We start from the raw sequence: 25803 nt of genomic DNA, 5'->3' as shown, positions 1-25803 counted from the left end.
GTATTGTGGAATGAAAAAGTTTTTCAGATTTTTGAAAAACCACTCAGTACATTATAATTCTTCCAGCAGGGAATGGGGACATACCTTATATTCAAACATCAAGCAGTGATATTTCTGCAAATATAAATATTCATACTAAGTGGGATAAGACAGGTCTAATAGCCTGGTCAGTTCAAATCAGGTTTGGCTGCCAGAGAAGCTCACTGCAAGCTATGGGAAAACTCTGGGTGCCCGGTGTTTTTGGGGTTTAGGAATGGTGGGTCTGGGATGGAGCTATATGCTCATGGGTCTCGGCTGCCATGCCGGGCAAGGCCCAGGCCTTTGGGGCTCTGGGGTGGAGGTTGGTGTCATGGAGTCTCAGCGGCTCTGCTCAGTGGCATTTCTGCTTGTGTTCCCAGGAATGGTGAGGATCGGATCTGTCCCAAATGCAAAGGGGAAGACACCCCATCTGAAAGTCCAGGAAGCCTTCTGTCTCAGGAGAAGGTAAGCTGGCGCTGCCAGGGAGGTTTGTTCATTGTCTCTGCGGGCAGGCACCTCCCTGCTTGTCCTGAGTCTAGGCTGAATTCCGTCTGTTGGTGCTGAGGAGACTGATGCTCACAGTGAGAAAGCCGCTTGTCCCACGCCGCCTGGCTGACCCGTGGCAGGTTCAGGCTGAGAGTGGCTGTCTATTCGGGGATCCACACACCACGGCCTTCGGGCCCGGCCCAGCCTGCTGCCTATTTGTAAGCTCACGAGCTGAGAATGGTTTTTACACTTAAAGGGTTTTCAAAAGTCAACAGGGGAATGAGATTCTATGACACGTGAAAATGATCCAGACTTCAAACTTCCAGATCCCTGAATAGAGCTGGACTGGTTCACCGCCACAGCTCAGTCATGTATGTCTTATGCGTGGCCGCTTTGGCCCCGAGATTGCAGAGGTGAACAGTCGTAACAGAGGCCTTCCAGCCCCCAGATATTCACTCTCTGGCTCTTTCCAGAAAGAGTTTGCCAACTCCTGGTGCAGACAGCTCTTTCTGACCCTCTTTGCTCTCAGACCGGGTCAGGCCAGCCTCAGCTCACTTCTCCGGCTTCCCCAAGCTGTGCTTCCAGGAATAAGAGGGGCCAAAACGACATCCTCAGGCACCGTTTAGAACCCTGGCCCTTCTGAGCTGGAAAGACCCTTGTGGGTCATCTGTCCAGCCCAGAGGTGCCCACGTGGCAACCAACTGTGGTTCGTTCCCAAACCAGTTCAGGACAAAAATGGTTGAAAAAAGAAAGAAAGGAAGAAAATTGTCATGACTTTTTCTTACAAAACTAAATTCTTTCCATTTATAGAATCACCCTTTACTCTGAGACGATGCCCTTCCTATGTGTGTCTTTGTATAAAGGAAATGATCATGATAGATGATAGAATTGAGGGTAAAGCCTTTTTTGGGGTAAAATTAAAAAACGACAATCTTTATGTTGATCTCCTGATTTAAAAAGCAAACAAAACTGGTACTGGTCTGTGAATCCAGAGCTTTAGGAACCCCGGCTCTAAATCTGACCCCCTTTTCTTACACGTGGGGCCCCAACACCCCCTGGGGATTCTCATCGCAAAGCTCCCCAGTGACCACGGTCTCCCCAGCTCCACACCCGAGCTGGCCACACTGCGAGGCGCCCGGCTCCTTTGGACCAAAGCTGTACCCTTGGCCAAACTGTGGCCCTGGGTGAGGGTGGGGGGGATCAGGAGCCTGGTGTCAAGGATGAGATGGCTGCTGTGTGTCTGCCTGTGAAATGAAGACGCTGCCTTACTGCTCCTGCTAAGTCACTTCAGTCGTGTCCGACTCTGTGCGACCCCATCCCTGGGATTCTCCAGGCAAGAACACTGGAGTGGGTTGCCATTTCCTTCTCCAATGCATAAAAGTGAAAAGTGAAAGTAAAGTCGCTCAGCCATGTCCAACTCTTCGCGACCGCATGGACTGCAGCCTACCAGGCTCCTCCGTCCATGGGATTTTCCAGGCAAGAATACTGGAGTGGCTTGGACAGAGCCTTTTCAGTACCGGCGATGTCCCATTGCCTGTCACTGGCTGTCGGGGCTCTCTCCCTCCGGCTGTGGAACGAGAGGCCGGCGGGTCTCCATGCCTCCTTCCCCTTCTCCGCTCCAGCCCCCTCTCCTCCAGAGAGTCAGGGGGACGTCTGTCCCACCAGAGCTGGTTTTGAGGGCTTTCCTCTCTTCTCTTCGGCAGCCCTCTCCCCCACAGACCCTCCAGGGAACCATAGTAAGGATCTAGTGCATTTCCCCGGAACTTTATACTCTACCACTGGTAGAGCTAATAGGATTAACACCGCTGGAATAACTTCCCAAACCTCCCTAGTAGGGCATCTCTGTGCTCACTGGGCCTCCGTGCTCCCCCCTCCAAGGGGAGGGGTAGGCTATCTGCTTTCCAAGGCAACTACCTGCCTGAAGGCATTAGGACGTTTGTTTCTGGTTTGCTTTAGTCTTGCCTCTGAACAGAATGAATCCAGATTCATTGTGTAAATCTTAGATAATATAAAGCAGAGATATTTTAATATCTCCCAATTCAGTAGTTCTAATTTTTTCATCTTTGTCAGTGTGAAATCAGATGAAAGCAGAAGGGGAGCCTGGACCTCTGGCCCTGCGGTTACCCCACTGCTTTCTCCTGCCCCAGCCCCCAGAGACTCTGGATTCCTAGGGCCCTGCAGGGTGCACTTTGAAACTCGATGCCTTTGACCACGTGGAGTGACTCTAATGATGGAGTCACAGGCGCTCAGCAGGCTACAGCGTGGGGGGGGGGGTGCACCCCCCGTGGAAAGCTGGGGGGCGGTGTGAGCCAGTGGTCTGACACCTGCACAAAGCCACAAGTGGAAAGACCAGGGACTCCACCAGCTCCTGACCCGATGGGAACTTTGGGGGGACTTTTGACCAAAGGAAGGCAGCTGATGACAAATCAACACTTTGCACACGTGGCGGGCCCGAGTCCGCGCATCTGAGGAATCCTGGGAGGTGGAGGTGGGGTGCGGGGCCCGGCCGGAAGCCGGCTGCGCTACGCCCCGCGGCGCCCGTCCTTGCGACCCTCTCTGCGCCACCCGCTCATGCTTGTCCTCCTCTGGCTTGGTTAGAGGCCTGTCCCTCCGAGGAGCGCTCAGAGCCCCGGACTGATTAGCTCGTGTCAGAAGCAGACATGAAAGGATGACTGTTGACCCGGGTGGGGACTTGGTTCTGGCCTGGAACGACCTTCCTACGGGAGTGACAGTGAGAGGAGACAGCAGTCAGTCCTGCCTGCCGCAGGCCCCGGACACCGGGCTGTTGCTCTGTCTCTTCCCTCTGAGGCCGCTCGGGAAGGTCCAAAGCAGGCTGGCCCCTGCTGCCAGTGGCTTACAAGAATGCCTCAAATTACCCTAGAATCTGAAAACGATCGGAGGTCGAGCTGTCTAGTCCCATTTCCGTTCTGTACTGGATTCCTGCCAAGTGGCTTGGTGTCCCTTCAGTGACGGGCAGCTCATCACTGCACAAAACCACCATGAGGAACTAACTACTGTGCCATTGTCCGCTCCCTTTGTTCCGAGCTGACGTCTGTCTCCCTCAGGGCCGCAAAAGGCAAGGCAGTCAGCCCCCTGCGTCCTGAGGCCGTCCTGCGTCTGTGGGAGGACGCTGACCACGTCCCTCTCGAGTCCGTCCTCAGCCTACACGCTCCTTTGTGTCTGTTGAAACCCAGCCCCTGGAAATGAGCTGGAAAATGAGCCCCCTCGCACTTCTGAGCTTGGCGGTTGCATCTGTGACCCCATCTGCCCTGTGACATCCTGTGTCATGGGTGGTGGCGATACCAGTGGGTGACTGGAGGCTCAGGGGACAGGCATGTCTGCACCAGCCTTACCGCATCGGGGAGCCAGAGCCAGGCTCCCTCTTCCTGCCCCCGGGACTCCTGGCACCTCTCTGCTGCCTCCAGAGGGGGGATCACCCCAAGTGTTTTGTTTACACAGGTTTAAATACCCAGTCAGCCTAAGTGCTGGAATCCAGCAAGCGCTGTGAAAACAGGAATGGGCAAGACTCCTTTCAACAAGGAGAATCAGGCAGGACTTCCTGGAGGAGGTGGCAGTTGAGCCAAGCAGAGGCCGCCAGAAAGGAAACTGGCTCAGATACAGAGGAGGGTAGGAACTGGCGGGTGGGCCAGGTCCACCCTGTCCTGGTAGAGTGCCTCTCCCTCAGCACTAGCTGAGACCCAAGCAAAAACACCCCGTCCAGCCCTCAAAGACCTTGGCCAGCCTCTGCGCCCAGCGCAGCAGTGTGGACAGTGCCCGGCACATTGCAGGCCCCTCTGTTCTGTGCGGTGGCTTCACAGAGGCTTCTCCCGTGCCCCCAGTATCCTCTTAACACCCCCCCATCAGAGGCCCCTGGGTCCTCAAGTGGAGGCCCCCCAACAGCCCTCCGCTGACCCCGTCACAAAGGGCCTGGGTCAGTAGGCAGCCGGGAACACCACACCCCCCCGACTTCTCGGACGTGGACAGAAGGACAAGTGTTCGCTCAGGGCTGGGATTGTGTTTTCTCTGTTTCCTCCCCGGAGGAAATTCCACCGCAAGTTTTATTTTTAGCGGTTTGCCAGCCGTGAGGCAGCTCACACAGGGGCCGCTTGTGGCACTGGCTTGGCCCAGGACGGATGCCCTGTTCTTCCCCCGCAGCCCCAGCCGGCTTGCCTCTCTAGCGCCCTGGGTCCCTGCCTTCAGATGAGCCACCCCTCTCTCCCCGGGGGGGAAAGGGCCCTGGACGTGGATCCCAGGCGCCTGGCCTCCACCACGGCTTTGCCCCAAAATTGCATCGTCTCCTATAAGTCAGCAGCCTTCCCTGAGCTTCAGCTTCTTCACCTCCATGAGAGAGGCAGAACTTCAGAGCCCCGACCTCCTCCGGGTGGTCCTGGGAGACCCAGCAGGGCTGTGCTCACACGGGGGCGGAGAAGGGCTCGTGCCTGCAGGACAGCGGGCTCCTCACTTGTACAAGCTCCGCGTGACCCAGACTGAGCCACTCGCCCAGGCCTCCCACCTGTGTTCAGGTGAAACCAGCTCCGCCCTGCCTGCCTTGAAGGATTACTGCAGGGATCCTAGGAGGTAGCTTGCAAAAATGCTTTGGTCCTATGTAAATACACGTGCACGTAGGGATGTTCCTCATGTCTGCCAGCCCCTGAGGAAATCCAGTGGGGAAAGCAGGGTTTTATAGAATTACTACGCGTTTGAGGTGTGAAGATTCAATGAGGTGCATGTATGTGACAGCCATTAGGGGGAGGAAAAAGATGTCCCAAGGGCAGTGCTTCATCCACAGGAATAATTATGGTAATAGCAGGTCCGCTACTGCTCATCAGGGCTCAACTGAGTGAACATCAGGCAGAATCGTGCTCCCCAAAGCTGTCCACGTGTTAATCCCCGGGACCTGTGAATATGTCACCTTACGTGACTGCATTAGTCTGCTCGGGCTGCCGTAACAAGGGACCACAGACTGGGCGGTGGAAACAACAGAGATTGATCTCCTTGCAGTTCCGGAGGCAAGTTCAGGCCGAGTCGGTCTCTTCCAAGGCCTCTCTCCTTGGCTGGTGGATGCCGTCTTCTCCTAGCGTCTTCGCATCCTCTTCCCTCTGAAAGTCTGTGCCCTGTTTCCTCTTCTTGCAAGGACACCCGTCACACTGGGGCAGGGCCCGTCCCAATGACCTCATTCCAACTTAATCACCTCTTTAAAGACCATGTCTCTGGGGACTTCCCAGGTAATCCAGCGGTTAAGACTCAGAGCTTCCAATGCAGGGGGCACAGGTTCAATCCCTGGGTGGGGAAGATCCCCTGGAGGAGGGCATGGCAACCCACTCCAGTATTCTTGCCTAGAGAATCCCATGGACAGGGGAGCCTGGTGGGCTGCAGTTCACAGGGTCACAGACAGACAGACACCACTGAAGCGACTTACTACACACACACGCACGGACACCACTCAGCCCATGACAGTGACCAAAGGGTCTTTGTACTTTGCGGACGTTACTAAGTTAAGGATCTTGTGATGGGGAGATGACTCTGGGCTGTTGGGTGAGCTCATTGTAATCACAAGGGTCCTCAAAAGAGGAAGACAAGAGAGACAGAATCAGAGAGAAGCTGGAAGATGCTCCGCTGCTGCCTCTGACTCTGGAGGGAGGGACCATGAGCCCAGAACGCAGGCAGCCTCTGGAAGCTGGAAAAGACCAGAAAACAGGTTCTCCCCTCTGGTCTCCAGAAGGAACACAGTCCTGCTGACACCTTGATGTTAGGACTTCTGATTTCCAGAACCATAAGACAATAAATGTGGGTTGTTTAAGCCATTAAGTTTGTGGTATTTTATTACAATAACAGAATAGGTCACTCGTATCAGAATTTACATGTATTATGGCATTTAATCCTCACCATAACTCTATGGAGGGGGGAGCTGTGCGTTCTATTATTGTCTTCATTTTCCAGATTGGGAAACTGAAACCTGGGGGAGTTAGTGAGTCCCCCAGGACCACACAGCTAAGTAGGTGAACTGACAGAAATGGGCTTTGCACCCCAACAGGACAGCTCCAGAGCCAACCCCTGTAAGCACCGCAAGGAGTGACTGAGCGACTGATGCTGGCTCTCTGGGCAGTGCGGCTGGCCCCCAGCAGCCTCTCCTCTGCCTCTCCTCTGCCTGGGGGTGACTGGCCCCCAGCAGCCTCTCCTCTGCCTGCTGGGGGTGACTGGCCCCAGCAGCCTCTCCTCTGCCTGCTGGGGGTGACTGGCCCCAGCTGCCTCTCCTCTGCCTGCTCTGGGTGACTGGCCGCCAGCCGCCTCTCCTCTGCCTGCTCTGGGTGACTGGCCGCCAGCCGCCTCTCCTCTGCCTGCTGGGGGTGACTGGCCCCCAGCCGCCTCTCCTCTGCCTGCTCTGGGTGACTGGCCCCCAGCCGCCTCTCCTCTGCCTGCTGGGGGTGACTGGCCCCCAGCCGCCTCTCCTCTGCCTGCTGGGAGCGGCTGGCCCCAGCCGCCTCCGCCACACGTGGTAACAAGGAGGCTTGCTCTGTGCACACGTGCTTGCCCGTCTGCCTGGGCTTTCACCGCACAGACACAGCACCCCGAGGCTCAGCCGCCAGAGGAGCGCGCGCCCCGCCACCCGTTTGCGATTCTGGAACCCACCGATAGTCTCCTCACTCTCACCTTCTTACCGCCCTCTGCCTCTCACTTCGAGCACAGTAGACTCTTAAAGCCGCAGAGGGTTCGCCTCGCGGGCTTGGAGGGAGTTGCAGGGCCGGAGCGGTCACCCGCATCCATCACCAGGTCCTCATCCGCCTCGGGTCCTCCACCCCCCGCACATCAGGGAGCTACCTGCTGGGAGAAGCTGCGTCACGGGGCGCTTTGCAAAGGCCTCCTGGTCTCCCTGCCAAGGCTGCCTCCCTCCCGGAAAACATCTGTTTTCTGTTCCTGGTTGGGAACATCTTGTGCCTGGAGCCTGAGGCCGTGGGGCACCGCTGTGCTGGGCGTGCTCTGCGTTCCAGTCCAGCTGTCTCATGAAGCCCACAGCTCTAGCTGTTTTAACTTTTACAGAATGATGACTAGTGTGACTTTGTATTTGCTCAGCCCAAAGACTTCTGCCCTCCCCTCCTCCCATCCAGATCTCCCCTCACGTCACCCTGAGAGGTGATTCTTAAAAACAACGACAAAGCTCTTGGAAAGTCAAGATATTATTTGTGTGTAATAAAATTCATTCATTTTAAGTGTACAGATTGACGGATGCCGGTAAATACCTGTAATCGTGTGACCTGCAGTGAAGAACATGAATGCTTCTGCACCAGATAAAAGCTTCCTTGTGCCCCTGGCTCGTCAGTCTCCCCCAGCTGCAGCCCCAGGCAGCCACTGATCTACTTTCTGTTCATGGTTTGGCCTTTTCTAGAATCTCATGAGAATGAAATCCTAGGGACTTCCCTGATGGTCCAGTGGTTTAGACTCCGCACTTCCAATGCAGGGGGCACAGGTTTGATCCCTGGTCAGGCACCTACGATCCCACATGCATGGTGAAGCCAAAAAAATTGTTTTTAATATCAGAAGAAAAAATTAACTTGGAACAGATTTCTAGTATGCGGTCTTCCGTGTTTGGCTCTTCATTTGGCAGAATGTTTCAAGGTCCCTCTGTTATCGCAGATGTTAGTAATTTAGTCCATCCAGTTGCTGAGTAGTAAGTGTACGGAGTGTCCTCAGGTACGGAGGACACACCACACTTCACCCATCTACCAGCAGATGAAAACTTGGATATCCTCCAGCGTGGGCCTGTTATGAGTAAAGCTGCCTGGACATTTGCATACACACGGAAACATTTTCAGTTTCTCTTGGGTAAATCCCTAGGAGTGGAATGTGTGGGTTATCTGCTAGCTTGGTAAGCATGGTCTGTAAGTTACTTTATGATTTCACTTTATGAGATACTTGCATAGTTTGTCCCAAAGCATCTGTACTGTTTTGTATTCCCGTGAGCAACCTACAAGCGTTTTTCAGTTCCTCCACATCCTCCCCAAAGCTTGGTATTGCCATTTTTTTTAAATGTTGCCATTTAGTGAGTGAACAGTGGCATTTTATAACAGTTTGCATTTCTCTGATGACTGCTGCTGATGAACTTACTTTCATAGGCTTGTCATTTATGTCTCTCCTTTTATGAAGTATCTGTTCAGTATTTTACCCATTTTGTGTTAGGCTGTCTGTCGTCTTATTGAATTGTAAGAGTTCTTTATATATTCTGTATATAAGGCCTTTACAGATATATGTTTTGGAAAAAAAAAGTGTCCTCCCAGTCTCTCCTGGGTTTACTTTTAATAAGAGACAGAGGTGGCATCACCAACTATATGGACATGAGTTTGAGCAAATTCTGGGAGATAGTGAAGGACAGGGAAGCCTGGAGTGCTGCAGTGCGTGGGGTCAGAACTAGTCCGACACGGCTTAGTGGCTGAATGACAAGAGACGTGGGGTGGGAAGGGCCGTGGAGCTCTGCAGCTTCCTGGCTGTTCCTCCTGGAGTAAATCCCTTCCCCTCCATGAGCCTCAGTTTCTTCATCAGTCAAATGGGAACAGAAAACCTACCCTGGCATCCCCAAGTGTTGTTTGGGCCCTCGGGAGAACTATGACCACGAAAGCCATTTTCCAAACTCCTCAGACCTATGCATAGGTTGGCAGTATTGCCAAGTTGCTTGTTTGGGACCCTTGGGGAGCTCCCAGACCAGTGGGGGCAACCAAACAGTGAGTTGGGAGGAACCCGTCCCAGCAAGAGGGGTGGCAGTGCTTCCAAGGATCACAGCAGGAGCTCTGGTCGCATTTTGAAGGAGGGTCACAGAAGCTTGAAGGTGGAAAGAAATCAGCCAGGCAGAACGAACAGCGGGTGCAAAGCTTCGTGGCCTGGCCCAGCCCCTGCCTGGCGGATGTCGGTGCTTCACAGACTCCCCAATGCTACCGGGACCCCCGCAACGTCCAGTGACGTGGTTCTTATTTCCAGGATCACCCCGAGGTGGCTGAGGCTGGAGTCGGGTGCCCCTTTGCAGGTGTTGGCTGCTCCTTCAAGGTAAGTATCTAGGTGAGAGAAAGGAGGTCTGTACACTGCAGTCTCAGACCTCCTCGCTCAGCCTCTCGGGTTTCCCCCCAACATCCAGCTGCTGCTCTGGATGTACCTTATGTGGCTTACAAGCCACAGAATCACTAGTAAATCATCTTTGTGCTCAGGGGAGTTCTTCTTAATGTCTCACCTGAGCATCGCAGTGGCATCACAAAAAAGACCCTCCCCTCCCCACTGCCCCCAACCGCTCTGCCTCTCTCCATGGTCCTGAATCATGAGTGGGCTCCAGGGCAGGACAGAAGTGTTGCTCTGGAAGATGGCTCGCCACGGGCGTGTCTAAGGCCAGGGCCCTTCTCCACATCCCTCTTGCTGTGAACTTCCCGTTGCTGGGTGAATGGATGTGACGTCCCTTGGTAACCACTGATGGTGGGGCTCTCCTTGGCTCCCTGGTTCTCCCTGCTCCTCCTCAGTTTTCGCTGATCAGTCCCACTGTCTCGGCAGGGAAGCCCGAAGTTCATGGAGGAGCATGAGGTCACCTCCCAGGCCGCCCACCTGAACCTGCTGTTGGGGTTCATGAAGCAGTGGAAGGCCCAGCTGGGCTCTGGCCTGGGGTACGGGCCTATAGCCCTGGAACGGAACCTGTCGGACCTGCAACTGCAGGGGGCCGTGGAGGTGGCCGGGGACCTGGAGGTGGACTGCTACCGGGCCCCCTGCTCCGAGAGCCAGGAGGAGCTGGCCCTGCAGCACTTCATGAAGGAGAAGCTCCTGACGGAGCTGGAAGGGAAGCTATGTGTGTTCGAGAACATCGTGGCCGTCCTCAACAAGGAGGTGGAGGCCTCCCACCTGGCCCTGGCCGCCTCCATCCACCAGAGCCAGCTGGACCGCGAACACATCCTGAGGCTGGAGCAGAGGGTGAGCCTGGGAGGCAAGTTCACCTTCAGGGCAGTTCAGGCCACCGCCCCCCCATCCCTTGCCCCATCTTGTCTCCAGAGCAAATGGACCAGCCTTCCTCCTATGCCTTCTCCCTGCACAGACCAGCCATGCCCCCATCAAAAATCTCTCTCCTGTGTCCTGAGACCTAGGGAGAGGACTGAGGCAGAAGTGATAGTTAAATTCCCCCATCCAGCGCTTCATTTTGTTTGCTTCAGTTTCTTCTGCAATAGACTATTCCCACCCCAAGCATCTCATTCCACTGTCGGACATTTTTCATGCTCAGAAAGTTCTCTGTCATACTAAGCTAAAATTAGTCTCTCTGTCTTCCCTGCCCCTCGGGGCCCACAAAACATCTGACTTCTAGCCCCCATGGAGGTTCTTTGGAAATGAGACATCAGTAATAATATCCTGCCTGAGTGTTTCCTTCTTTAGGCTAAACACCCCCAGCGCCTTCACACTTCATCAGAGCCCGTTGTTTCATGTATTCCGGCTCAGTCTCTAAAGAATTCCACCCTTCAGCGTGATGGTACCAGGCCACCAGATAATTCACTTATCTGATGGTTCTTGGTTGAGTCAGACCGTAACCTCCTTTGTTGCAGAGCTTATACTTCTCTTAATATGACCAGTCACAATGCTGTGTTGCTTCTCATGGGGCAACAGTATTACATCCCCATCTTATGTTGAACTCGGCCTGGATTTTAGTTCCAGACCCACCATTCACTTGCTGTGTAGATCTGAGCAAGTCACAGGACTGTGACTTTTTCATCCGTAAAATTAGGGATTCGATTTTCTTTAAGGATGCTCACTTCCATTCCTGACCTCCCTACCTGAGTATGCCTGAGAATAAATTTGTATTTTTTTCACATGTCAATGGAGGAACCTACTAGAAGAGCCAGACACTGGCTTTGAGTGACAGAGTAAAGGATTTATTTATGCAACTCTTGCCCTAGTTGGAAGGTGGTGCCTGCCCACTCCCCACAAGGGCAGAGTGACCATGTCTTCAGTTCCTTGACAAGTTTTGTGGCTCAACTCTTACATGCCAAGCACTATGCAAATCTTGTGAAAGTCACTCCTTGGAACCCCATGGACTGTAGCCCGCCAGGCACCTCTGTCCAGGGAATCTCCAGACAAGAATACTGGGGTGGGTTGCCACTCCCTTCTCTAGGGGATCTTCCCAACCCAGGGATCAAACCTGCATCTCCCGTGTTGCAGGCACATTCTTTACCGTCTGAGCCACATGGCCACAGATGAAATGAGCATGGGCCCAGACCATCTATCCTGTAGGAAAAGCAGAAAATATATATCTCAGACGCTTCTAAGAACAGAGAGGAAAGAGGGAAACCAGCTGAGCTAGGGCAGTGGTCGAAGACTTCCCAGAGGAAGGGCTATGTGAGCCGGATTCCTGACGGGTGCATAGGAGTTTGCCAGTGGAGAAGGGAGGAAGAGGAATTCCAGGCAGGAGGGCCAGCATATGCAGAGAGAGATGCCTGCGGCCGAGGGAGGCAAGGTCAGGAAAGCCATTTGGGGAACAGCTGTATCTCTCTCTGCATCCCGCCATCGCTCCCTCACCCTCAGGCTGGGTTCTGGTGCCTCTGGCTAAATGGGCTTCCCCGCCCCAGGTGCTGGAGTTGCAGCAGACCCTGGCCCAGAAGGACCAGGCCTTGGGCAAGCTGGAGCAGAGCCTGCGCCTGATGGAGGAGGCCTCCTACGACGGCACCTTCCTCTGGAAGATCACCAACGTCTCCCGGCGTTGTCAGGAGTCGGCCTGCGGCAGGACCGTCAGCCTCTTCTCCCCAGGTAACTCCCCTGGGAGTGGGGAGGGGTGCAGGCCCCTGCGGGGGAGGCAGGCCCCACGGGGCCCAGGAGACAAGAGGTACGGGGCGGTCCGCTCTGACAGCCGTGCTGCGTCCAGTTAGGCCCGAGTCCGTTCAGATGCCCGGCCCTGGCAGGCCCGTGGAGGTGGTAGGCTCCCCCGCCCCGCTGTGTGGAGCAGGGACTGTTGGCACCAGGCTGGCCTTCTGCCTCCCTGAACGTCAGGCACGTTCTGCAGCTAGGAACAAGTCATCTCAGTTGTTTGTGTGGATGGCGGTTGGGAAAGAGAGTGCGCTGTGAACCCAAGTCCATGCAGACTCCAGGCAAGTGGAGGATGGCTTTCATAGGAGACCCAGTGACCTGAAATCAGACAAGGGGAGATCTAGGTAAGACCACAGGCATCTGTGTACAGTTGTGGGGAGCATGTGAGTGAGCGTTGTGTAAATCAGGGCAGTTCTTACTCATTTCTAGGATCCCGGGGCCTGGCACAATATTTTGTGTAAAGTGGGCAGTTACTCAGTTGACGTCTCTCTTCGTTAGCTGAGACCTGCTTCTGTAACGCTCTGCATGTTTGTCCTCAGACCTCTGCTTTTCCCCTTGCCTCCCTCATGTGCGTCTAAGAAAAATGGGTGGGTTGTTAAGGAGGATTTCTGCAGAAGGCAATTTTAACCCCCACTCACGTCTGCTCCAACCTCATGCCTTTCTTGTCTGTCAGCTCCTCTGACTCACCCAAGGCCAACAGCGCTAGGATTAAGAGGGGGCATGGGAGTCTGCCCCATCCCACAGGGGAGGTGGGCCCCCAAGCCAGGCCCCTTGCCTCAGGAACTGGGGCAGCTCCTTCATGGGGTGGCCTTGCCCTCTACACGCAAGCTTTGTGTCCTGGCTGCTTTCCAAAGAGGGAAAAAGCAAGCAGTGTCTCTGGCTTCCTGTTCTACCAAAGCACAGAGGGCAGAGATGAGTCAGACCGTCAGCCTGTCCCTGCTCCACGCCTTCCTGCCCTGCACACCCTGTCCCCGCTCTGCCCCTCCCAGACGGCCCCCCATAGGATCAGCCGCTGGAGCTCACACTCAGACGGTTCTTTCAGCTGCCCAGGGCGAGAGCCCACAGGCCCTGCACCTAACCAGCAGGGGATGGTTCATCCCAGGGGCCTGTGTCAAGGGTGGCCGGCAGAACTGTGAGCCGCCCCACTCCCTCCCAGCCCCCAGGAGACCCCAGCCGCTTAGCCTGGGGCTGCAGAAAGAGCTGCATGTTGGGACTTAGGAGGCCGGGCCCTTCACTCTGGCCCTGACCCCAGCTCGCTGTGACTTTGTGGGCCGGCCACTTCCCCTTGCTGGGCTCCGGCTCCTGACTGCAAAACGCAGGTCGGTTAAATCGGGAGCGGTGGGGCCAGCAGCGCCTCTGTCCCCTGTCAGAAACGTGAATTCTCAGTCCTCACCCCGCACTGCTGAGTCAGAAGCTCCAGGCCTGGGGCCTGGCGGTCTGCGATCCTGATGGCCCTTGACATCCAGCGGGCCAGGTGTTCTCCAAGGTTTAACGCTGTATGTTTTTGTTTATTGTCGAGTCACTAAGTCATGTCTGACTCTTTTGCAACCGCATGGACTGTAGCCTGCCAGGCTCCTCTGTCTGTAGGATTTCCCAGGCAAGAACACTGGAGAGGGTTGCCACCTCCTTCTCCAGGGGATCTTCCCGACCCAGGGTTTGAAGCCACGTCTCCTGCCTTGCAGGCAGACTTTAACGCTGAGCCACCGGGGATGCCCCCTGATGCTCTATGGTGGAGAAGCAGCTCCAATCCCAGATGTCACGGTCTGGGGCCACGACCCAGGCCTGCCGAACTGCCAGCCCCAGTTCCCTCATCTGGAAAGTCTAGCACTTGCCAGCTGCCCTGGTGATGACTCTGGCTTCCGCGTTTCAGCTTTCTACACCGCCAAGTATGGATACAAGTTGTGCCTGCGGCTCTACCTGAACGGGGATGGGACGGGGAAGAGGACCCACCTGTCCCTCTTCATCGTGATCATGAGAGGGGAGTATGATGCTCTGCTGTCGTGGCCTTTCAGGAACAAGGTACGGGCGGGCCCGGGCAATGAGGGGCTGCTTCAGGTGGAGGAGACCTGGGTCCTGGTCCTGGTTTAGCCATGAACTCACCTGTGTGACCTCGGAGAGCCCTTCACCCTCTGTGTTATCAGTTTCCCCGCTTGTGAAACAAGAGCCTGAGTTCCCCTCTAGTAGCCAAGGCTGCTGCTTGCTTGAGTCCAGGAGCTAAAATGCCTGGGCCGGCAGCCCTGGGAGACGTGTAGAGATGGAGTTCACACGGCGGGGTGAATAAAGAAAACTTCCTATAGGAGGTGCTGTGGGTCTAGCCTGCAACAGCAGCACTCTCAGAAAAAGGGAGGGAGGCAGATACCACCGTATCCCTTTAAGAATGGCCGAAATCCTCAATGCTGACAACATCAAGTGTTGGCAAGGATGTGGAGCAACAGGGACGCTCGTGCGTTGCTGGTGGGAATATGAAACAGTGCCGCCACTTTGGATGAAGGTTTGGCAGTTTCTCACAAAACTAAACATACTCTTACCATGTGACCCAGAAATCACACTCCTTGGCATTTACTCAAATGAGCTGAAAACTTAAGTCCCCCCAAAACCCTGCAGACAGATATTGGTAGCACCTTTATTCATAACTGCCAAAACTCGGAAGCAGCCAAGATGTCCTTCAAGGTAAATGCATAGATAAACTGTGGTCCATCTAGACAATAGAGTATTATTTAGCACTCCAAAGAAATAAGCTAGGGAGCCATGAAAGGATACGGAGGAACCTTAAATGCATGTTTAAGTGAAAGAAGCCAATCTGAAGAAGCTACATACTGTATGATTCCAGTTACATGATATTCTGCAAAAGGCAAACTGCGAAGACAGTGAGAAAATCAAAGGTTGCCAGGGTTTCATGGAGGAGAGGAGGGATGAATAGGTGGAACGCAGAGGATTTAGGGCAGTGTAAATACCCCGAGGGGCTTCCCTGTAGCTCAGATGGTCGAGAATCCACCTGCAATTCAGGAGACCTGGGTTCAGTTCCTGGGTCGGGAAGATCCCCTGGAGAAGGGCATGGCAACCCACTCCAGTATTCTTGCCTGGAGAATCCCATGGATGGAGGAACCTGAAGGGCCCCAGTCCCTGAGATTGCAAAGAGCTGGGCACGACTGAGCGAGGAACACTACACTCCTAGATCCTCTGATATGATAATGATAGATTCCTGTCCTTATACATCTGCCCACACCTATAGGATGTACAAAACCAGGCATGAGCCTTAAAGTAAACTGGGGACTTTGGGTGAATATGATGTGTCAGCAGAGGTTCATCAGTTGTAGCCAATGTTCCTCTCGGGTGGAGGATGTTGATAGCATAGGAGGCAGTGTGGCGATACTTGGAAATCTCTCTAATTCTCCATTCAATTTTGCCATGCACCTAAAACTGCTCTAAAAAATAACGTTTGTTAAAAGTGTTTCAAAGGGCAGCCGGAGGTGGGGGTGTGGCAGGCATTCCCGAAGGGGAACAGCAGCAGCAAGGGGGCGGGGGAGAGTGTGGACTCCAGACCTGAGCTGGGGCGAAGGGGGGTGAGAGAGAGCTAATGGCTGGGGGTGGGGGCGCCGCAGGGTCTGGGTATGAGTCAGTAGGTCAAAACCGGTTCCCATATGTTCCGGGGGAGTTTTAAAAATGTTAATGACTGGGCCTCACTACCGTAAATGCTGCGCCCTGGGCACTGGGAATTTTCAGACCTTCCCAGGGAATTCTAAAGTGCAGCCTTGTTTGAGAACCATGGCGGCGGGTGTGATGGGTATTTCAGTGGTGTGGGCCGGAGGGGGGATTATATGTCACTTCAAGATCACTGGCTTCCCGGGGACAGACAGGGCCCCTGTGCAGAACAGAAGCTGGGTTCATGTTTCAGGATGTGATGGACACCCGCTCAGTGGAAGGCCTGGCTCCTCTTACCCCTCTGCCTGTCGCAGAGGATCCGGCTGCAGTTGAAGGGTCAGACCTCTCCAGGCAGGAAGGGGCACCTTGGCTTAAGGGGTCCAGCCTCCTTGTCAGGATTGTCTCTCCTTTAGCCCCTAACAGCCAACCACAATTGACGGTGGCATCTGAACTCCCCCTTCCTGTCGGGTAGAACCTCTGAGCCCTGATCACAGAGCCCCCTGGAGCCTGCTCCCCACACCAGGCGCTTCTTTCTGCTCTCACCAGGAGCCACAAAAGCCAGGCTCTTGTTTCTTTCTCTGGCTCCTGCTCAGAGTGAGCTCAGGCTTTCCCAATGGCTCAGTGGTAAAGAATCCACCTTCAGTGCAGGAGATGTGGGTTCGATCCCTGGGTGGGGAAGATCCGCTGGAGAAGGGAATGGCTCCCCACTCCAGTATTCTGGCCCAGAAAATCCCGTGGACCGAGGAGCCTGGCTGGCTGTCGTCCATGGGGTTGCAAAAGAGTCGGACACGACTGAGGAACTAGATAAAAGCCACAGCAGGGTGACCTCTGGGTCAGAGGGCCCGCCTGGGTCAGACCCAGGCCTGACCTCCCCCCACGCTGCCCGCAGGTCACCTTCATGCTGCTGGACCAGAACAACCGTGAGCACGCCATCGACGCCTTCCGGCCCGACCTGAACTCAGCTTCCTTCCAGCGGCCCCAGAGTGAAACCAACGTGGCCAGCGGCTGCCCGCTCTTCTTCCCCCTCAACAAGCTGCAGTCGCCCAAGCACGCCTACGTGAAGGACGACACCATGTTCCTCAAGTGCATCGTGGAGACGAACACTTAGGGCTGGCGGGGCCCAGCCGTCCACGCCTGGGTCCTCGGGGAGACCAGCTCGGAAGGGGGGTCAGCACGATAACCGCGGTCCCAGCTCCTTGTGCCCAAGACCCCAGGGCACGATGATGGGCCGGGGCTGGCATCCCCTGAGCCTGGCTGACAGATTGGCCGTCACCTTAGCGGCGGGACCTTGGAGCGGACCCACAGAGGCAGAAGGTGCAGAGGGAGGTGGTGCAGAACTGGTCCCCCAGCACTCACCACGCAGAACTGGAGGCCGGAGAACCACCCCAGCCCCGAACGTGGGATGGACTCTGGCCCAGAGAGGGAGGGTGTGGGGGCCCAGCTGGGGCGTGGACACTGAGCTGGAGATGCGGGACCTCAGCCAAGGGCTCCGGGGATGGGGAGGCCTCTGCGGGTCACCATGGAGACCGTGCTTGCTGTCTTCCTGCTCGGGGGGTCAGAAACGCAACCAGGGGTGGAAGGGACGGAGCCCAGTGCAATTTAGTCTGTCCCGGCCTGGACTGAGTTCCCCGGCGCTGAAGGTGAACAAGCAACCGCAGAGGGCTATGCTTTGGGGAGGGCATCAAACGGGGGGTGGATTTGAAGACCTTCGCGGTTCCTTCCAAGCCCAGAGTGTCTCTAACGCTCGGCCCCCAGGCTGCTAAGGCCAAGGGCTGCAGCGTTCAGGAGCCCCCTGCCCTCTAGTGTCCTGACTCGCCTTCAGCACCTTGAGGTGGGCGAGTGGCCTGCATGGCTCTGTCCCCGCTGGGCCTGGCAGCTGGCTTCCCCTCTATGCAGAGCCACACACAGGCCCTGTGTCCTGCGCCTCCCCCAGCCAAAGGCCCCTCCGCCTCCTCCCGGGGAAACCAGGTCTCTGAGCTCCCAGGAGCAGCCGCAAGGAGCATGGAGAAGGATAGGGACCCACACTCCCCGTGCTGCCTGCCCGGGGGCCCCCCCTTAGCCATGTTCAGAACCCCATGTCACCCGCTGAACCAAAGTAACCACATCTCTATTTGACGGGTCAGGACCTCTGAGCCACCCGCAGACGCTGTCCTTTTGTGTGTATAAAGCCAAAGAAAGAACTGTTCTTTAATCTCTTTTGCAGTTTTCATGAAGGGTTGTGGGAGCTGGTGGTGACTTCTGAGGTCTGGGTGGGCCGGCTAGTTTTGTAGGCAGCACCCAAGGTTCTCCTGCTTGGTCTTCTGTCTGTAACGGGGGAACTGCCCCTTCTGCCTCACTCACCGCGTTCACTGACCTCAGAGGAGATGCTACACAGGAGAGGCTGGCAAGAAGCGGGGGCACCGCTGCCCGCCTGGCCAGGCCAGGGCTCACTTGTCTTCCCACCTTGGAGGTCGCTACACGACCTAACTGCAGGACCCTGGCTCATCGTCCCAGAGCCCTGAGGCTTCGCGTTGCCATGCAGAGCTCCAAGGCAGCCCGCCTCACCTCTGCCCACCAGCCTTGCCTGCAGTTTACTCTCCTGCTGAGGCTGAGTCACTCTTCAGACCCTCAGCGTTCTCATCTGTGAAATGGGTTAGCAGCCCCTGTCGTCTCCAGCCTGGCGTTTCTGAGGCTGGCCCTCCCACGGGAGGTGAGTGGTCAGCACGGCCCAGTGGGCTGAGTGTGTCAGAACACCAAGACCCCAGCCCCCAGGGCGGACCTGGTATCCCATCTTGCCTCAGCCTCTTCACTTACAGACACGAGAAGCACCCTGCCTGGCCCTGACCCACCCACGGGGTTTTCACAAGGCTGAAATACGATGCCAGAGCTCTAGTGCTTCGCAGGCTAGCAGCATCTCGCCAGACACGACAGGCCACCAACACGTCAGGACTTCTTTTTCTTGTCCCCGCCGCTGACAACCTGTCATGAGGCTGACCTGCTTCCTTGATGTGTGTGGAAACAGGAGCGAGTGATGGGAACACTTGTCTCAAAGCTGGTGTCCTGGAGAAGGAATAACCACCCCCACTCGCTGAGCTAATAAGGGCTTTGTGGGACAAGCACTCCTAGAGACAGCTATCACTCTGTACCTTGCACCACTTGTGTCTGATGGGAGGAGACACACACTCTCTTCAGACACTGTGAGCCGCAGCCATTCTTTTGGCCGAGCTTTATTGAGACCTACTGTGCTGGACCCTGGCGGGTGGGGAAAGGTGAGAAATGCACTCTATCCTCACGGAACTCTTAGCTCTGTGGGCAAAACAGGTCCATAAGTAGATCATTGAAAGTGATACATAAGAGAAACTCAGAGAAAGCATGGGATGTCCAGACCCATTGGTTGAAGCAGGGAGGGCTTCCTGGAAGAGGTGGCATGTAAACTCAGCCTTTAAATATTTTGAGATGCAGAGGATAGGGATGTGGGGAAGAGTAAATGCCCAGAGATGGGATGCTGTCTTGCTTGCAGGTAATGTCTGGAAGGCAGACCCACAGAGGGAAAGGCAGGAAGGTGGGATGGGCTGGGGTGCAGAAGGCATCCAAGGTGGTCCCAACTGCCTGAAAGTGTCTGCACTGGGTGGGAGGGCCTCAGATCCCCCGCGTGGGACCCTTCAGGCTGTTGATGGCAGGACGAGACGAGGATTTTAAACCTTTACTAATTCATCTTCCACCAAAGCCCTACATTAAATGCACCAAACACCTGAGGTCCTACCGTTTACCGGCAGTTCAGGGGGAGGGGAGGCAAGACACAGGCAGATCCATTCTTTCATTGGCTCCTCATAAACCCCTGAGGCAGGCAGAGTTGAATATCCTTTTAGAAACTGGGAAACTGAGGCCGGAGAGACCAGGTGGCCTCCCTAAGGTCAGGTGGGAGCAAGGGAGGCAGTGGAATTAGGAAGAAGGAGTGTTTTCCTTCTTCTAGACTGATGAGGAATTTCTCTTTCTTTTGTGTCTTCGGCCAAGATGAGGTCACATCTTCATGGGGAGCCTTGGGAGGTGATGGGTCCCTCCGCTCCCAGCCTGTGGGAACCACCCAGTCACCCCCACAGTGCCCATGAGGAGGGGCGTGTGAGCACAACCGAGGGGACTTCACTCTCACCGGCGGCTCACAGGCCACCTCGGTGGTGTCTGCAGGGGATCTCGGACCACCCCGAGCCATAGGGACAGCCAGTATCTCTGCCCTTAATTGTCCATTTCTAATGGTAGGAGACATGTACTCTGGTAGAAACACTGGGTAACTACAAAAGTGATGTACAAAAGGAAGTTAAAAAAAAAAAAAAATCCGCCGTGAGCCCAGTGTCCAGAGAGCGCTACTGGGAACATTTTAGTAAATGTTCTTTGTCGTTTTGAAACGGTATGTACACAGACACACAGAGAGAGAGACTTATAAAAAATGCGTTTAAATCATACTAACTACAGCTTTACTCTCATTTTTCACTTATCACCCCCTTATCATACCCATCCGTTGGCTCCTGTTTGTAGGCAAAGACACGGAAGCTAAGAAGAGGGAAGTGATGTGTTGAAGCCCCATCCGGGTCAGCGGTGGGGTCAGGATTCACTCTTCCGGTGTGAGTCACACTCAGGTGGAGAAACCCAGACCCCAAGAGGAGGAGGTCACGCAAGGTCACGTGACCGTGGGGCTCCTGGACCCTTCTCTGCCCGCCCAGGGAAGTCTCAGGAGGGGATCTGCCCTCTGGGTCTGGAGGGCTGGTGTGTCCAGGAGCCAGAGGGTGGGACGCTGGGCCCACCCGGGCAGCAGGAGAGAGAGACGCCCTCTGCCTTCCAGCAGCTGTACCCCAGGAGAGCAGACAGGCCCCGCGCTGCCCCTCACTGGCCCCCGCTCCCTGCTGACCTCCAGGGCCGAGACCTGATGAGCCTGTTTCCTCTTCTGCATGGAGGTGAAAATCCTAGCCTCGCAGGGTTGCTCTGAGGGTGCCGGGGTCCAGGAAGCCATTCGCTTCGTATCCTGTGGGGTCCCAGCCTAGTAATAACAGAAACAAGAATCCCGGACAGTGATGGAGCGCCTGGCCGACCGATGGACCCCAAGCTAAGCACTCACAGGCGCCATTTCATGAAACTTGCGTCAAAAACCCCACGAGGAGGCGGCATTATGATCATGCCTCTTCTATAGAGGAGCAAACCCAGGCTCTGGGGGGTAAAAATCACTCCCCCAAGGTCACACAAGGGCCGGAAGCCAGGACTTAGACCGAAATGCTAGATTCAGACCCTTAGTCCCCTGATGCCATCAGCATAATATTGTGGAAACAGTACAGAAAGATGAGATGGCCTTTCATTCTGCACAGACTGAGGCTCATTTTTAAAGAACCGTGAAATGATGAGAACGCCCGTTCACTGAGCACCTCCTTCACTTGCTTTACTTGCGAGCACCACCCTCGTGTTGATAACTGGCTGGGAGGAAGGCAGGCTTTCCTCCCTTTATAAATGAAGATACGAGCTGAGAGAGGTCAGGCGGCTTCCCCAAGGTCACACAGCTAACAGGCAGACCTCTGTTGTATCCGTGACTGACAGTCAGAGGTTTTATCCGTGACGGGGTCCTCTCCGGTGCCTTGGGAGCAGGAGAAGGTCAAATGGATGTGATGTCCCTTCTGGACCGACTGTCAGCCGTTCTCCTCCGGGGGAGATGCCCCTGCCTGCCGCGCCCAGCCTGGCGGACCCCTTTGGGTGGGATTGACACAGGCCACGGGGATGAAGGATGAAGTTGGGGGAGCCACTGGGGGGCCGGCGAGCCGTTGCCAGCAGCTGGATCTCCTTTGCTGCCTCGGCGTCCGGGACTTGTGTGTTCATTTTGACCAAAGCACATTTAGGTGGCACAGAGTTAGGGGACCCTTCCAGAGGGGCGGGGGTGTCACAGTCATCTGGGGTGATGATAGCTCTTCCTTTTCTGGTCCTTTCCTCAAGCGCTACCCACCTCAAGGCGTTTTCCTCCTTAGAAAACCTGGGGTGTCTGGTGCTAAAGTCATCATCACCATCCCAGCTGATTCTGGTAAGACCGGGAGGTCAAGTTCACCCAGTGGGTCAGGGGCTCAGCTGTGGTGGCCTGTGATTCCTCTCTGGTGGGAGGAGGTCAGCTGAGCCATCATCCCTCCCTGTCCATTGTGCTCTCCCTCCTGCCAGTTTCTGGGCGGCCAGATCCATTCTTTTGGCAGTAGGACCCCGGCTACCCTTGTGCAGATGAAAAGAAGGCGCTCAGAGAAGAGAGATTCCCTTGGGGCAGCCCAAGCCCAGCCCCGGCGTCTTCTGCCACACACACCCCCACCTCTGCTGCACCCACTAACGTGTTGATGTCAGTACTGCAGAGTCTCGTTTTGGGGACAGCTGGCTTCTGTCCCTCACGAGCCCCATCGGTGCAGGAAGCCCGGGACCAGCGTTGGAGGGGAATCCACGTGGGGCACGGGCGTCTGGGACTGGGCCGGGCGAGAAGAGCTTGTCCCTGCTGCTGCTGCACCCCCTGGAGGGTGGCCTGCCCCGTGGACATCTCCTGGGGCCGGCGTGGGGGTCTGAGGACACTCCCAACCCCCTAGACCATCGAGTGCCCGGTGTCCCGCCTGCCGGGGACTCCATACTCTGGCTGTGGGACCTTGGGCCAGTCACCTGCCATCTCTGAGCTCACGTTCCTGTCCGCACAGTGGATGGGTGGGTGCGGAAAGATATAAGGCTGACCGTGTGGGATCCTGGGACAAAGAGACCGAGGAGGTCCTCCTCCCCTGGCGCAGGAGAAGCATGCACATGCCCAGGTCAGGGCGTGCAGGTCACTTCAGACCGCACCCCCAGCCTCATACCTGCGTGTGTTCGGTCAGGAGCAGGTGTTGGAGTCCAGCAAGCCAGTTCAAGTCCTGGCTCTGTGACGTAGTAGCTGTGTGTCCTTGGGCAAGTCATTTAACTTCTCTGTGCCTCCATCCCCCCAAGGGTAAAAAGGAGATAAGAAATTCCTTCCTTGGGGGGGTGTGGTGGGGATGGACGGAGCCCCGAGTGTGAGTAGTACCTAGCATGCCTGCTACAGCCACCGTCAAGGTCCTGACCCGCGGGCCCCAGGAGTCAAGGCCGGTATCTCTCCTCCCACCAGTCCTGGCTGTCTCCGGATCACTGACGGACCTGGGGCCAGCCCCTTCCCCTCGTGGGGCCTGGTGACCCCGCCTAGAAAATGACGCTCGGACTGTAAGAGGGCGGGAGCCACAGTGTCTTCACTCTGGGTCACAAGACGCAGAGCAGAGCTAGCACTCAGACAACGGTGAACAGACCTTCCGCCGGCCAGGCGCCCTGCACCTCGGGGGCTGTTTCTGCAAAGTCCAGGGTCTCCAGCACCCCAGGGGAGCGGGGAATGTTCACCCACTACTCCCTCCAGCGTGGAACTTCGCTAACCAGTGAGATGGGTTGCTGAGATCTGGAGAGGTCGGTTCTCAGCTGCAGTCAGGAGTTTTCTTTTTCTTTCTTTATTTTTAAATGAAACAAAGATGAATATTCTTAATGATGAAAGGTACAATTCACAAAGAAAATAGACATCATAAACCATTAGACACCTAACAATAAAGAAACAAAGATACATGAAGCAAAAATCAGAAAAAATAAAAGGGAAAAGAAAAAAATACACACATATATATAATCATAGTGAGACATATTTACATTTCTCTGATAATTTAAATATAACACATTTATAACTATAGTAACTTATATTAATCTTATATTCTACACAAATATATTTAAAATTGTGTAGCTCATATGTTGTTATTAGATTTCCATAGGACAGTTAGAAAAACTGGCGGAAAGATAAACATTACTAAATTTCAAAAAGCAGAATTCTCATTTTGTGTGACTCAGTTGTGAATATACACATATATTATTTTTGAAATTATTTTTCATTACAGGTCATTACAAGATACTGACCGTAGTTCCCTGTGCTATGCAGTAACCCTTTGTTGCTTGTTGCATATCTATTTTCATAAATTAGAAATCTAGCATTCTACTCATTAGCCAGGCTTTTTTAGACCTCACCACTGATGCCGACACCCACTCCTCCTGACGCAGAGGCCTCCTTGCAGCTCCGCAGGACAGCCCTGCCCGCCGCCCCCTGCCCCCGGTTCAGGTTGGAGCCGGAAGGCTGGTGGGAGGAGAGAGCGGGCGCAGATGGAGCCCCCCGCGTCCCTGCTTCACTCTGCCTCTCGCCGCCGGGCCCCTGCCATCCCGCCAGCCCTGCCCACCTGTGCAGCTGGGAGCTGGAAGTGGGAATAGATTGTCTTTCGGCTCCTGTGAAGACGGTGAAGGGAGCCCCAGAATCCTCGGCTCAGGGGGCTGTGGGCATCTCTGGCCCTCCCACCCTCTGTGCAAGTGGACACAAGGGGGCCAAGAATGTGCAAAGGCTGCTCGGCGGATGGGAGTGGGGCTCCTCCATCCCAGCCTGGGAGGGGGCTCGCCCGGCCCCCTGCCCCAACCAGCGCACAGCACCCACCCACCCACCCCCCCCCCGCCCCCGGAGGAGCAGAGCTTAGGGAGGGCCATGCCGGCAGGCGGTCACTTCTCGGGAGAGGGCTGTGGGCCCTTGTCAGCCAGCGGAAGGCCTGCCTCCTGCTTCTCTGAGGCTGGCTTCTAGAAGTGGGAACCGGGACGGACATTCGGGACTGATGCCCTCCAAGGTGCCCAGAGCCTTGCAGGCCGGGTAGGTAGGGGAAGCAGCCAGCCCAGCCCTGGAGGGAGACCATAACCCCCTGTGCCCAGGTGGCATCGTGACCTTCCTTTCCACAACCCTGTAGCTGCTCCCCGAGCGTTTCACACCCGAGAGTGCCCTTCATCTTCACAAAGCCTGAAAACATGCCATTACTATTTGCATTTTATAGTTGAGGAAACTCAGACGGGGGGTGGGCAGAGAGCAATGTCCCATGGGATCCCCTCCCTGGCTCAGCTGCCAACTCATGGGGCACTCTGGCAAGCCTCCTCTCCACTCTGGGCCTCAGTTTTCCCATCTGCAAAATGAGACAGCTGAACCCAATGGCCTCTGAGGAACTTCCTAGTATTCAGTTCTCCCACCACAGGGCAACAACCTCCAACAACCTGTCAAGTGAACGGCCCCCCTCACCTTTTACAGTTAAACAAGCACATATGTCCCTCCCAGCTTGTTGCATTCTCCCAAGCACAGGTTATTATCAACCCCATTTTACATATAAGGAAAGTACACGCAACCAGGGACAAGAGGAGACTTGCCTGAGATCCCAGCAGGAGTTAGTGGCTAAAATGGAGCGTGAAGCTAAGAGATCTAACTAGGTTTCCCCCCAACTTCCCTAGAACTGTGCTGCCTAGCCTGGCAGCCACTGACACATGTGGCTATAAAGTGTGTGTGGCTGGCTGAATAACGCCCTCCAAAGGTGCCCACATCCTAATCCTCGGATCTGTGAGTATACCACTTTACATGGCCAAAGGGACTTTGCAGGTGTGATTAAGGATCTTGAGCTGAGATAGGGGAGGTTATCCTGGATTTTTGAGTGGGCTCAGTATCATCCCAAGGTTCCTCATGAGAGAGAGTTGAGAGGTTTAGAGTCGGAGAAGGCAAAGAGACAACTAAAGCAAAGAGAAAGATGATATGACAACAGAAGCAGAGTTTGGATTATGCACTTTGAAGTTGGAGGAAGGGATGGATGAATGGGTGGATGGATAGATGGATGGGTGGGTGGATGGGTGGATGGATGGGTGGGTGGATGGATGGGTGGGTGGGTGAATAGATGATGGATGGATGGATGGATAGATGGATGGATGGGTGGATGGATGTGTGGGTGGGTGGATCAATGGATGGGTGGATGGATGGATGGG

The 25803-nt window shown here is 55.2% G+C and overlaps 1 protein-coding gene across 8 annotated transcripts in view; it reads left to right on the top strand.

The window, feature by feature from the left end:
* Positions 1–18142, top strand: part of TRAF1 (TNF receptor associated factor 1) — a 30472-nt gene extending 12330 nt beyond the window's left edge. For 7 of the 8 annotated variants that reach the window (XM_043453507.1, XM_043453502.1, XM_043453505.1 and 4 more), the window contains 6 exons: positions 399–483; positions 9472–9537; positions 10030–10440; positions 12081–12258; positions 14186–14334; positions 16847–18142. In XM_043453507.1, the coding sequence (XP_043309442.1) occupies positions 10045–10440; positions 12081–12258; positions 14186–14334; positions 16847–17065 (942 nt within the window). In that variant the 5' untranslated portion in view covers positions 399–483; positions 9472–9537; positions 10030–10044 and the 3' untranslated portion in view covers positions 17066–18142. Of the gene's footprint in view, positions 1–398; positions 484–9471; positions 9538–10029; positions 10454–12080; positions 12259–14185; positions 14335–16846 lie in introns of all 8 variants that reach the window. The other variant, XM_043453506.1, reaches the window with a different exon arrangement.
* Positions 18143–25803: the final 7661 nt, after the last annotated feature.

Source organism: Cervus canadensis, chromosome 30 (genome assembly GCF_019320065.1).
Source record: "Cervus canadensis isolate Bull #8, Minnesota chromosome 30, ASM1932006v1, whole genome shotgun sequence".
NCBI lineage: Eukaryota > Metazoa > Chordata > Mammalia > Artiodactyla > Cervidae > Cervus > Cervus canadensis.
Note: the sequence above shows the minus strand (reverse complement) of the source record. Positions and strands in the feature narration are given on the sequence as shown.